This window comes from Athalia rosae, chromosome 2 (genome assembly GCF_917208135.1).
Source record: "Athalia rosae chromosome 2, iyAthRosa1.1, whole genome shotgun sequence".
Taxonomy (NCBI): domain Eukaryota; kingdom Metazoa; phylum Arthropoda; class Insecta; order Hymenoptera; family Athaliidae; genus Athalia; species Athalia rosae.
Genome location: NC_064027.1, coordinates 2,236,453 through 2,249,490, shown reverse-complemented (window position 1 = coordinate 2,249,490; position 13,038 = coordinate 2,236,453). Strand labels below are relative to the sequence as shown.

The following is a 13,038-nucleotide window of genomic DNA, read 5'->3' as shown; positions in this document are numbered from 1 at the left end:
TTTATTGTTTGAAAGTGGGATAAATGAAAAAGATAAAAGAAAACAGTTGACTCTTAAGTTAATTATTTGTATCTTTTGTATAAAGCCATGGATATTAATTGTCTAAGAAAATGTTTTAGCAATTAAGTGGAAGGTTACGAGATAAATATAAAATGATGTAGCGTATACATATAGGGACTAGCCTGAAACTTTGTATGACGAAGAGCTAGCCGAAAATTTGTAGTGTTGATGAAACTATCAGGCGTGAGACTCCGTTCGTGTTGAGATGAAAATTTTCAAGCGACGAAACGAGAAGGACGAAGCTAAGGATGGATAAGATAAGAGTGAGGATTGAAATTATTGGAGATAAAATCAGAATGAGAAAGATCACGATTAATATCTCATTCGAATGTTGGACGAGATTTATTCTATTCTATATTTACCAAATAAACTTTACCCTACCACAAGTTCAATACACGATGCTACAAATTCGAAATACTCATGTGTTTTCTATTCAATTTCTCCTCAGGCTTCCCGATCAAACGCATGTGCGAAATCTCCGATTTACAATTAGAATATTCAACTCCAGACGTCAAAAAATAAGAACGTGAGTTGGGCCTTCATCATCCATTTTCTTCAGGCTCGCCACGTACTTCGCTGCACTTTGGATTCATGTGCCAAAGGTACCAACGAGTATACTCATAGCATACGAGATACAAACTTGTGCGTATATTTATGGACGTGTCATACAAATATAATATACGCAGAATATGATAAAGATCTATTATCAAACGAAGAAGAACCATGGAATTTCATTGTATATGGTTCGTGGTGACTTCGTGGCAATTATTTTTGTTGCCTCGAAGTTAGTTTTGCAAGTGCAGCCTATCGTTTTATTTGTTTTTTCTCTTTTTCAATCCCTCAAATTTCAATATTGTTTTCAAATAAACTAAAAGTTTTTTTTAGCTCAATTTGGGCTCCGACGGAATCAGCCCCTGTTCTTCTAGCGACTCCTTGAGTACGCGTTTCTTAATTTTTCCGCTGGTCGTCTTCGGAAAATCTTCGCCGAATTGGATGTACCGAGGTATTTTGAAGTGTGCGATTTTTCCTGCGCTGTAGGCCCTGATATCGTCCGCCGTCATGTCGATACCTTTTCTAAGCCGGATACAGGCGCAGATTTCCTCTCCGAGTCGATCGTCGTGGACCCCGAAGACGTGGGCTTCCATCACCGCGGGATGACTCTCAAGAAACTCCTCTATCTCCTGAAAGGATTTCGTCTCGTTGATCGTACGTGCGATTGGCAGTTGAGTGTAAGATTGAAATTCGTTTATATTCAGATCTCCGCACCTTTGGAAATATATTTTCACCGCCCCTGATGAGCATGTCCTTCAGCCTGCCGACGATCTTGCCGTGACCATCGGAACCCAGAATGAACTGATCTCCAGTTTTTAGCCAGCCGTCATCGGTAAGGGTTTTTTTCGTGTTTTCTTCGTCCCCCCAGTAGCCGATCATCGTGAGGTAACCGCGAACCCAGAGCTCTCCAGGGGTACCGAAGGGAACGGGAATTCCATTCCCGTCGACCACCTGCGGAACGTAAGAGACACCATTACTGCCATTACTTTTTTCCTAATTACACCTGGATTTCCAACGTAATGTAGCCGATCGTAAGTGCCGAGGTGAGTGCTCCTCGGTCAACCGGTCGCTCAACATTTTATTCGGATTGAATGGTTTAATTTTCTTACTTTCACACATCCCGATTATTCCGTTATATACATTTCTGATTTGGATTTAGAAAAAAAAAACGAGTCCTCAGAGCTCCCGAGTTGTGCGGTGCCTCTGATCACGTAGTTGGTAAATTTGCCGAACAAAATTGCACAAAAAAACAATTCACCGAGCAAAAGAAACAAACAAATCTGATGAATGCCCACATTCAGAGTCGAGTGTAGACGTGAACCGCAGATATGTATAAGTTATCCGTTATGGCAAGTGGTTCGTTACGACGTAGTACTTTCTAAGTGACTATTTTTCGCAGGTTGAATATCGTTGCGATTTGCCGGTACATAAGAGGTATTCACCGATTTAGTTTCACGTCGAGGAAAAGAAAGAGCAACAACGGGTGTCGGATGAAACAATTAATTAAACAATTAATTAGAAAACTCGACCTTAAACCAAAGAGGGACGCTAATTACCGCATAGAAAAACCATAAACACCGTAACAATTATATACTAAGACCATTACTGTCAAGATTCGAGATGATTAATAAGCGCAAAGGTCTTCCAGGATGAAGATGAAGCAATTCGAAGATACGATCGTAATACTGAGCTCAACCCTGAAGCGAACGACTTTGAATATATTCTCAGAAAATGTATGCTGCGTTTTAATCGCGATTTAATTACCTGGGCCTCGACGTGATCTGAAACGTGGCCGACCGTTGTCTCCACAATCGATTTCTGAGTGTCTGGAAATGTTTGGAAGGCAATCGCCGTGGTTTCCGAAAGGCCATATATCGACTGTGAACAAAACACAATAAGTTGATTAGTCTTCGATGGGGATTCATTTGTCTACAGTCTGTGCAGAGTTTGTAGAAATCTTCCAAGGTTCGAGATACGGAGTACTTTTTCCCGATTCATACATCATCAAAGATGCTTCCGGTCTCTTCTGAGTAGGAGAAACTGGCACGATTCGAAATCGCTCGGTCTAATTTTACCTGGCACCTATGGTCAGTGTCATTCCGCTATTCCGCGTCAAGCTCTTGAACTTAGATCTGGACCGAGCAAAAACACTGCCTATCTTCGATTCATAATTGGCCACGAAACGCTGCTGCGCGAGTGTTTGCCAACGGTTTCGTACTCTCGACTACTTCGTCTCGACCCGGATCTTATTGTACATTGTGTGTATCGAAAACATGATCACCGTACGAACGAATACACCTGTTCAAGCGAGTCGGTAACTCGCAATTTTAATGTCATTTTCTGTCTGGCTAACGAATACTCGGTAATCGCGCTTTGAAAAAGATGCTTTTCTAAAAATTAGGGGATTGATTTGGTCTTCCGGCAACATCCGTAGTCGAGATTCCGCTAAAACCGTCGAATATCCGCTCTGAATTTTCACTCTAAAATCAATTCATTGATCGCTTATTTCCGCAGCACATGTTCGCGTTGTTTCTTTTCTCGGGGAGTTCAGCTGGTTCTCTACTCGCAGTTTTACTCGATGCATCCCGCGCTTCCCGCTTCAAGATCTCCGGATGGATAGCGACGAATGACCGAGTCATTGGCCTCCCTATACTATACTTCGCCTCCGACGAGGAACGGTGGCGTCGTCGCACTTTCCGTAACCGCATCAAAGTGCAGGACGTCGTAGAGTCACGTGTACCGATGGCGCAATTGACGCACTTTCGTACCTTCAAACTGTCCAAGCCAAACGTTTCTCTGGCTCTTTTGAAGAGTTCCAGAGACGCGGGAGATCCGCCCGTCAAACCGTTGGAAATTTTTCCTAATGGCGCCTTCATCTCTTGTTGAACGCTCACCATGTCCACCTGAAAAACGAAAGGACATGGAATACCGGTCTGAGAGACGACCGATGTCGTTGAAAACAGTCTTACCCACATCGTAGGTGTGCCATAAATCACGCTACATTTTTCCTTCGCTATCGCATTCACCGCTTCCTTGCCATTGAACGATGGTCCAGCCAGTACCGTGGTAGCTCCGGAGTACAGACTCGCCACCTGACCCATCACCAGACCAAAAGCATGGAAAAATGGCACGTTCAGGCAAACGGTGTGATGACCCTTGTCGAGCTCCAGCCTTTGCATGCCCTAGGGGTGAAAACCAAAAGCGATATTCATTTTGCTCTCCGCAAACATATTAATGGAGACATTTTTTGGCAGTTTAGCATATCGCAGGTGATTCGTAAGCAAGTTGTGCCTCCTATGCGGATGCACTTTTGGAGCAACGTTTTACCTTCGATTTTTCCTCATTTCTCTCTTCAACTCACTCGCAGTGTGAAGTGAATATACAAATGCGGACACATACATAGAATATTTTAACAATAATTTTGCGATCATCTGCATAACTGTTTATTCATCAAATTGCGAGTTTTCGGAATGCATCTGTTTGATTTTCGTGTGCATATACACGTCCGGCATACTTAATTTCACGAATAAATTCTCACCTGTTTTCCATTGTTCACGTATGACCTATGCGACACTTCGGGGGCCTTCGGTCTTCCGGTTGTTCCGGAAGTAAACTGAATGGTGGCACCGTCATTTGGTGAAATTTCGCTCTGTTCGGCATCTACAGCTTCCACTTCGACTCGACTAGCCAGCGATTCGACGTCAACGAATCTTCGAGTACCGCTGCAAGGTGTTTTATAAAAACGAGAAAAAAAATACAATTACCACACACCTCGTATGACGAAGCAAAAAGTAGTGCCCCTCAATTATCGTCGACAGCGGCCATTGTATCCGTATGATGATTGAAAAGTGGAGGAATAATTCACCGCAGAATATTACGCCCTGTCCGTAAATCACAGGAAATTGGAGTCAGTACAATTTGACCCGAATAGTCTTACCGAAGCGCGAAGCACGAGTCACAGAAAGTGACCGGACGTCGCTCAAGGCCGATAACTGAAAACCTATGCAACCTCGAATTCCGTTTGTGTCAAGTAATTACCGCAGGTCAAAACAATGGAACGAAAGTCCACAAGAAGCTGAAATTTCCAGAAAGAAATTCTATTCTCTATTGAGCAATATGACTGACTATAGAAGTACTTTCAAACGTCATAGGACTGAAATCTATTTTTTAAACCACATACTTGTACGACAATAGCCTTCGGATACATCCCATCATTGCAGATGAGGCAGTTCTAAAGTGTTTTGTTAACTTGATAAGCGGACGATAAGATAGGGAACGAGATTTTACTATTTTTCTGGTGATCCCACCGCAATCGGCAACTGCTGGCTACAAGATGCGAAATTTTATTTCTGCAACTAGTACAGTATGATTGAATGTTCGCTGGAGCTGAGCTTAGCATCAAAAATTACGGTTGTTTGATAACACAGCGAGAATGTCGAGACTTTAAAATTGTACGGCCTCATCTAATCAGACGATAACTAGTAAATACAGATTGGCCGAATCTTTTCCAACGGATTAACACTCGTCAGTCGCGAACGAGAACGTCTCAACTATTTCACGAGCTAACAACGAAACGCATTCTGCCCGATAGAATTCCGAAGGCGGGACGAAAGAAATCTGGCAGAAGAAACGTTATCCAAATTCTGGTTGTTCGATTATTCACTCAACGTGGATGTTGAAGGACGAAGAAACTGAGAATGAGAAGAAAATTCAACTCACGTAATAGCGTGATCGCTGGCAATTATTATGTGCTCCAGTGTAGGACAGTTCGCTTTAGCGCGGAGAAGCATCGCCGGGTAATTTTGTGTCTTGAAAATGTTCCAAGCCACAACAGCTCTGACTTCAACTTTGTTGATCATGTATTCCAGTTCCCCTTGTTGATCGGCCGGATTCATCCCGACTACTCTAAAACCCGCTCTAGCTATCGCCGCGAAGCTAAGATACCATTCAACGGTATTAGGTCCCCAAATACCGACTCTGTCTCCTTTTTTTAGTCCCAACTTCTTTAAACCAGCTGCTAATTTGTCCGCCCTCCGAAGAACCTCGGAAAAAGTGAGCCGGACATTCTGGTGAATCGAAACCATGCACTCCCTGTTCGGATAACGATTCGCACTCTGTTCGATCAGCTGTCCAAGGGTGATGTCAACCAGGGGGGTTGAACCGCGATGAAAAATATAGGAGGGTCCATTTTCGGTGGACATCGAGTGCCATCTTCTTTGGAAGTGTTGATGACCCCTCGGTGATTTCCCACATTTTTCCAACGGACCCGAAACTGAAAATGAAATACGTGACACACTGTGATCGTTATTGCTGTTGTTGTTTTTTCTTTCTCATTGTCAGTCACGTGTACACGCGATCGAGGAGATATAACGCCCACCGAAAAAAATCGCCGATGATTTTCCCTCGTTGAAATTTGGGCCAGCACTGTCGAAACAGACCGCACTCCTAAAGCTCCGAGAAATGGTGTTTTTCAGTCGAATCATCACTTCTTAAAGACACACGTCGTACTGAAAAATGAGTGATACGGCTGAGTAGACTTCTCGAAGCTTATCACGCGAGAAAGGAAACAACTGAGTATAGCGACACCAAGTTTGTTGTAATCGTTATAGTGCCATAAGTATCGAAGAGGAGGAGGGTTATCGCTGCTGGCAATAATCTGCGTTTTTATAGATATTTCTTATCTTTTATTAATTTTCTTTCATGCGTATTGATTCGTCATCGGGCTTTCACATGCCCGTCATTGCTAATTAGTGCATATGTTACATATGAAATAACCAAGGATACATAACATAAAAAATTAGATAACATTAGTAGATAGCTTTCACTGGATAAACATCAGGTGATGATAAATATTATTGTAGGTGATTATCTTTCCACCGATACCGGAAAATTGTGTCATACGTCCTAGTTTTGACAAGTACAATCGGAAAAATTAGTTGGCAATCGTTTTGCTCTATTTAATTTGTTTTAAATTACATTGAACGGGTAATTTTGAAATTCCAAATAACGGGTGTGGTTTTTGATGAATATTGTCATTAGGTTTGAGAGTGTTCCATAATCGGAATTTCACTTTTTGACGCGATAACTCTTTCACGCAATATTGATTACATATTTTGATATTGCACAAAAGTTCATTGGTCATTTGATTAGCGTTTTAAGATCAAAAAGGATTGAAGAAAAACCAGCAACACTTCAAATTAACTCAAAATACACGACGTCTCTGTCTCATTTTGAGCGAGTCGTCTTGAAAACGTTCAAAGAGAATCAGCCGAGAGATTATCGAGGTCCTTAAGTCGGTTTCGGTCTCGCGGGTACTACGCCTCTCGCCTCGAGACTTTCTCGGAGCACGTTGGTCTTGATCTTTCCGTTCGTTGTTCTCGGGAAATTCTGCGTGAAGAAGACGTACCTAGGAATTTTATAATGCGATATTTTTCCCTTCCCATACGACTTGATATCCGCAGCGGTCAGCTCAGCTCCGTTTCTCAGTCTGATGCAGGCGCAGACCTCCTCGCCCATGCGCTCGTCGTACACCCCAAAAACGTTGGCTTCCATCACCGCAGGATGGGTCTCCAGATAATCCTGTACCTCCTGCGAAAATTCATCGTCAATAATATTTGGTATGATTCAAATTATTGTTCTCGAAAATATCATCCATTCGTTTGGAAGGAGTGACGCGTAATTACAGCCGACGCCGTACCTTTGGATAAATATTTTCACCGCCCCTGATGACCATATCCTTGAGTCTGCCGAGAATTTTACCGTGACCGTCGGGACTCAGGATGAACTGATCTCCGGTTTTGAGCCAGCCATCCTCGCTTATGGTTTTTTTCGTGTTTTCTTCGTCACCCCAGTAGCCGATCATCGTGTGGTAACCGCGAACCCAGAGCTCTCCGGGCGTACCGAAGGGAACGAGAACTCCATTCTCGTCTACCACCTGCGGAACGAGAAACACCGTACCATTACTCGTTTCCTAATTACACCTGGATTTCCAACGTAACGCAACTCGGGTGAACGCTTGCCGAGTCGACCGGTTGCTCGGTACTTTATCGTGATGGGTTATTTTCTTGCTTTCACACATCACGAGTGTGGACGATCAATTAATGAACTTTGGTGATTTTATCGTGAGAATATCGTCGGTAGATCGCAATACATTCGACGGAAGCGGATTACCTGGGCCTCGATGTGATCGGAGATGTGTCCAACCGTCGACTCCGCAGTCTCCACCGGAGTACCTGGTAGGGTTTGGAAACATATCACCGTCTCCGAAAGTCCGTACAACGACTGGAAAAAAAAATGAAGCAAAAATTAGCGACCATCGAACACGTCGGGGGGGATAGATTTCGAGCGTCGAGTCGAGTGTTTCGCAAAGTTTAAAATTACGTCGCGAAACTTGGAAGTCAACCAATTTGTGGTTTTTTCTATTCATTCAACTGCTTTCGTCCTAACGTTATCTCTCCGAGCTTGGCGCACTTCAATCGGGCTCAAAGAGTCTAGCGTTAATTTTAACGCGTACATGGTCAGTGTCATTCCGTTGGCCAGCGCTAAACTCTTCAACTCGCAGATGCGAACGGTCGAAATCGCCTCTATCTTTGATTTATAATTGGCCGCTGAGCACCTGTGCTACTACAATCTGAGATAACTCGGTCCACCGAGCGAATTAAATCGGTGAAAACTATGGTCCGTCTGTATGAACTGGCGAAGTAGCCAAAAGTCGCTTTTTCAAGTCCTCGACTGGCGATTCGATTTTTCATCTTCCAATTGATGAAAATTTCGACCGCGACAAACGTCGCGCATCCCTCACCAAGAAACAAACGGCTCCGCCCTAAATGTGCATCCTAGAATCAATTTATCGATCGTTCAGTACCGCAGCATTGATATTCGCACCCACACCCGCGGTGTGTCCGCTGTGCTCCCGCACTCTGCCGGGATTTCACCACTGGTTCTCTAGACGCGCGGCTTTACCCGATGCATCCCGCGCTTCCCGCTTCAAGATCTCCGCATAGATAGCGATGAATGACCGAGTCATTGGCCTCCCTACTTCAACTGTACGGCCTTCGCTCTCAACGAATCTAACCACGGCATCGCTTTTTCCGTTACTGCGTCCGAGTACAGGACGCCGACAACCCTCGTGTACTCGGTGTCCGAGTGGATAATAATAATTAGCCGCGTTCTTTCGTCCGTCGAGATAGTCGATTTTCTTCACAAAGGCGAGGTACGTATAATTCGAGAACCGATTCTGTCACCGTTCGCTAATGTTCTGATCTCACCTTCATACTGTCGAATCCGAATGTTTCTCTGACTCTTTTGAAAAGTTCCGGTGACGCTAGAGATCCGCAAGTCACTCCGTTAGCGAGCTTTTCAATGGGCGCTTTCATCTCTTGCTGGGCGTTCACCAGATCGACCTTTAAAATTTCAACCAGCGTTAGGAATTGAGAGAAACGCGAAGCGGTCCGAATAAATTACATTTTTCAACGGTCTTACCCACATCGTCGGGGTCCCGTACATCATGGAACACTTCTCCTTGACAACTGTATCGATGGATTCTTTTGGTTTGAACGAAGGTCCGGCCAACACCATCGTCGCTCCGGCGTGGAGGGTGGCCAGCTGTCCCATAAGGATCCCGAACGCGTGGAAAAACGGCACGTTCAAACAGACAGTGTGATGACCAACGTCGAGCTGCGCTCTTTTCATCCCCTGAAAGGTGAAAAAAAAAAAAAAAAAACGATTATGTTTTATTCTAGGGTCTAAGTTTTCGTTGTTTTATTATCAGCTCGCACGGAATTATTAGGGAGATTATTCGAGCACTGATAAAACAAACTCCCAAGTACAATTTACGTCGAATAAAGTTTTTTGCGATCAGATCAGATCCAACGCGAGCGACTCGGCATTATCAGTCCCTTGTGAATAACTTCTGATTCCGTGTGCAAATGCACTTTTAATACACAGTTTTATGCCAAAAAGTTTAATCTAGTTTGTCCATTTTTCTTCGTTCAGCTCACTCGCCAAATATTCGGTAAAACAAAAAAAACTTTCGCGAGTTATAAGAATGATTTATCAAGTTCTCAAACAAGTTTGTGCATTGTTTGTTTTCACGTGAGACACAAAATTGGTGTGGGTTCATCGCGAGGTCGAAGTTAAATCAATGAAATGTCATCACCCTCGATGTACGAAGAGTCGAGATCGTGACTAATAAAAGTTGAGGCTCACGATTCGTCTGCACTTCGTATCTAAAATATTCTTCGAGAAATCGTGTTACAAGAGCGCGGATAATAACAAGCCCTGATATCCCGTCGCGATCAATGTCGACAGAGGTCATCGCTACCTCTGATTTTTCGTTGATATAATCGCAAGTTTTCGGTGTGCTTTTGTTCGCTCGTCACCGATGCTTGTAACTTATCTGATGTGGTCGCAACCGTAATCAGAGTCAATCCCAACCGCGTTCGAAACAATACGTAGCTTTCGGAAATTTCGTGCTCTGGAACACCTCGCGATTGTTGCTCCCTTATAATTTTCGTATAGTTCGGGCGTGCCCAATTATCGCTGACACAGTCTCACCTGTCTTGCATTGTTTACGTACGACCTGTGGGAAACTTCGGGGGCCTTCGGTCTTCCGGTTGTTCCGGAAGTGAATTGAATGCAGGCTCCGTCGTTCGGTGAGATTTCGCTCTGTTCAGCGCCGATAGCTTCCACTTGAACCCGACTGGCCAGAGATTCGACGTCGACGAACCTCCGGGTTCCTCTGTTTTCGAAAAAAAAAAACGAAAAATAAATTAAAAAAAAACATCTCAAAAGGTAAAAGGTCTAATTTCGTTACCTCGTTACTTAAGGTAATGTACCGAAAGAACGATATATCAGCTACAGTTAATCAGTTCACCGTCTGTTTCGCGATCTCCATTACGGTAATTAAATTACACATGAGTGCGGATAATAATGACAACGTTGGCAAGTACGTGTATAAATAGAACGAGCCAAATGTTCGCACGACATCGCGAATGCTATCGTACGTGTTTTTCATAATTGCGCTGATCTGAGTGCGTGTAAAAATCTCGCCGCGGTCGATTTCTCTGATTCTGCCAAACGGGCGAATTTTGTCAGAATTGGAGATAAAAAAATAACGACGACGATAACTGCAGACGAAATAAGGTCGTCGGCTACGACGTAGTCTAACGATGTTTCATTTTGACGTACGACGATCCCTTTTACTTTCCGGTGTTTTAATAATGGATCGATTCCATCGGCCGATTATCAGGGCCGGGCAGCAAAATCAAGAGATCGTACAGGGCGGCGGGGCGGCACGACGTTTGACCTCCGCCTGCGGATTCAGGTGGCTCAGGTAATACCTAACAACGTCGTTTGGTTAGAAAGCGAACGGGTGATGAATCGCGGAGGGAAGACTCGGCAGAATATAACCCATTGAAAAATCACCGGAAATTAGACCCGCCGTTTTAACGAACCAGACTTTTTGTAATCGCGAAACGGGAGGTGGACGGGGACCGGATACCCTTCAAGGCTCGCTCGCCACCGACGTTTACCCGTGTAAATGCATCGACTGATTGTCAGCGGCGAACAGAAAAAAAAAAAAAAACGAAAATGAAAATGAAAGACGAATCGGTCAGTAAAAATAATCGTTCTCCCCCGAATTTTCGGACTGATTTCCTTTTTTTTTTCTCATTCCATCGTACCTATATCGATTTCACGACGATGTCGACTGATCACGTAAGACGCTTATGAAAAATAAATAATAATTTCACGCTAGACGTATTTAAAAATGATTGAATTAAAACAATCTCTGAAAGCTGTGTAGACTTGACCTATTTCTACGGACGTAACGCAGACAAAAGTGGAGTGACCGGACTATATCGATATTTGCTTATAAGCGTGAGACTTGAGTAAACATTTGATAATAGGATTAGATTGCGGAATATCCTTTACGGTAAATGGTGACCAGTTTCGCGATAATTATTTGAGACCGCTATCCAGAGAGGCTTATTAATTATTATCAGTTACTTTTAACGACTTCGTACAATCAATCGAGAATTGAATAGTATTCTCCGAACCGATGAGAGATCCGTCTCAAATGCTTGGTGTGAAGAACGATAACCTCGTCCATCGGGGAATCAATTTACTCCGCCAATTGTCGCGTGTTTACAAAATATGCTCGATAATCGTACGCGTATCAATTACTCGAATTATTAATGAAAAATTGATCGAACGAAATAACCTACGTTAGATGATGATCGCCGGCAATGACGATGTGCTCGAGTGTCGGACAGTTTTTCTTGGCGCTCAGAAGCATTTCCGGAAATTTCTGCGTCTTGAAAATATCCGGAGCCACCACTGCTCTGATTCCCACCTTCTGTATTCCGTATTCCAGTTCGTTAGATTGATCAGCCGGATTCATTCCGACCATTTTAAATCCCGCTCTAGCTATCGCCATGAAGGTCAAATACCATTCGACCGTATTCGGTCCCCAGATACCGATTCTGTCTCCCTTTTCAAGTCCCAACTGCTTCAGACCAGCTGCCAGTTTGTCAGCCCTTTGCAGAATCTCGCTGAAAGTCAATCTGACATTTTGATTCATCGATACAAGGCCAATCCTGTCAGGGTATCGGTTTGCCGCCTGATCCAGTAGCTGACCAATCGTCATTTCCAACAAGGGTTCGGAACCTTGATGAAAAAGGTAGGAAGATCCGTTTCCGGCCGACGTTGAACGCCATCTTTTTTGCGGGGTATCAGCCCTACAGGTCACACTCCTCGAAAGTCCCACTTAAGAAAAGTGGGCGTAAAAAAGATCGTTAGGAAGACCGGTAATTGAGTCTCGACAATCAACTCAAGTTATAGCAGGTGTTGGAAATATTTTTACTCACCGGACGAAGCTGCTAGGATTTCTCTGTTGAAATTTGCTCCTATGTTGCATCTTCCGGCACGGAGGACCCTCGGGATGCTGTCGATGAGACACATCATCGCTGTGCAGTTGCTCAAGGTGAACTAAGCAATACCGTTCGACGACTCTAATTAATTGTCCAGCATTGAGCGATTGGTGTTGATTACGGGTATAAAGGTCGGATCGGTTCCATTGGCGATATTCGTAATTGAATGACAATCGTCAATATTTATAACATAAATAAGTAAACAATAAACAATTAATCGAATCGACTCGAGCGCAAATATTTCGGGTTATAGGCATACTACACCCAAATATTCAGTTTCGTCGCAGTTTGTCGTTGTCGTCCGATACGGCGAACGTGATAAATAATTAGCGGAGCCGCTCCTCGATGTTACGGAGAGCGTCATTCGCTCCGCGGTAAGAGACGGCAAATAAACTGGTCACTAAATAAAAGCATTGTGGACATTTGTCACGAGACTTCTGGAAGCTAGAAGACACCCTCTTCGCAAACGACATGAATCCCGTGCATGTACTATTAC

At 43.8% G+C, this 13,038-nt stretch overlaps 2 protein-coding genes across 2 annotated transcripts; both read right to left on the bottom strand.

Moving 5' to 3' along the window:
• Positions 1-372: 372 nt before the first annotated feature.
• On the bottom strand, positions 373-6,185 carry LOC105684084 (medium-chain acyl-CoA ligase ACSF2, mitochondrial-like). The gene is made up of 8 exons (XM_012397194.3): positions 5,990-6,185; positions 5,332-5,884; positions 4,151-4,334; positions 3,582-3,794; positions 3,381-3,515; positions 2,377-2,490; positions 1,327-1,563; positions 373-1,241 (listed from the first exon to the last, which is right to left on the bottom strand). The coding sequence occupies exons 1-8, from the start codon at positions 6,093-6,095 to the stop codon at positions 942-944; spliced, it is 1,842 nt and encodes a 613-aa protein (XP_012252617.2). The 5' UTR covers positions 6,096-6,185; the 3' UTR covers positions 373-941.
• An 88-nt stretch (positions 6,186-6,273) lies between these two features.
• LOC105684067 (medium-chain acyl-CoA ligase ACSF2, mitochondrial-like) lies at positions 6,274-12,722 on the bottom strand. The gene is made up of 8 exons (XM_012397175.3): positions 12,480-12,722; positions 11,838-12,378; positions 10,168-10,351; positions 9,094-9,306; positions 8,880-9,014; positions 7,783-7,893; positions 7,310-7,546; positions 6,274-7,200 (listed from the first exon to the last, which is right to left on the bottom strand). The coding sequence occupies exons 1-8, from the start codon at positions 12,574-12,576 to the stop codon at positions 6,901-6,903; spliced, it is 1,818 nt and encodes a 605-aa protein (XP_012252598.2). The 5' UTR covers positions 12,577-12,722; the 3' UTR covers positions 6,274-6,900.
• Between the last annotated feature and the right edge of the window lie 316 nt (positions 12,723-13,038).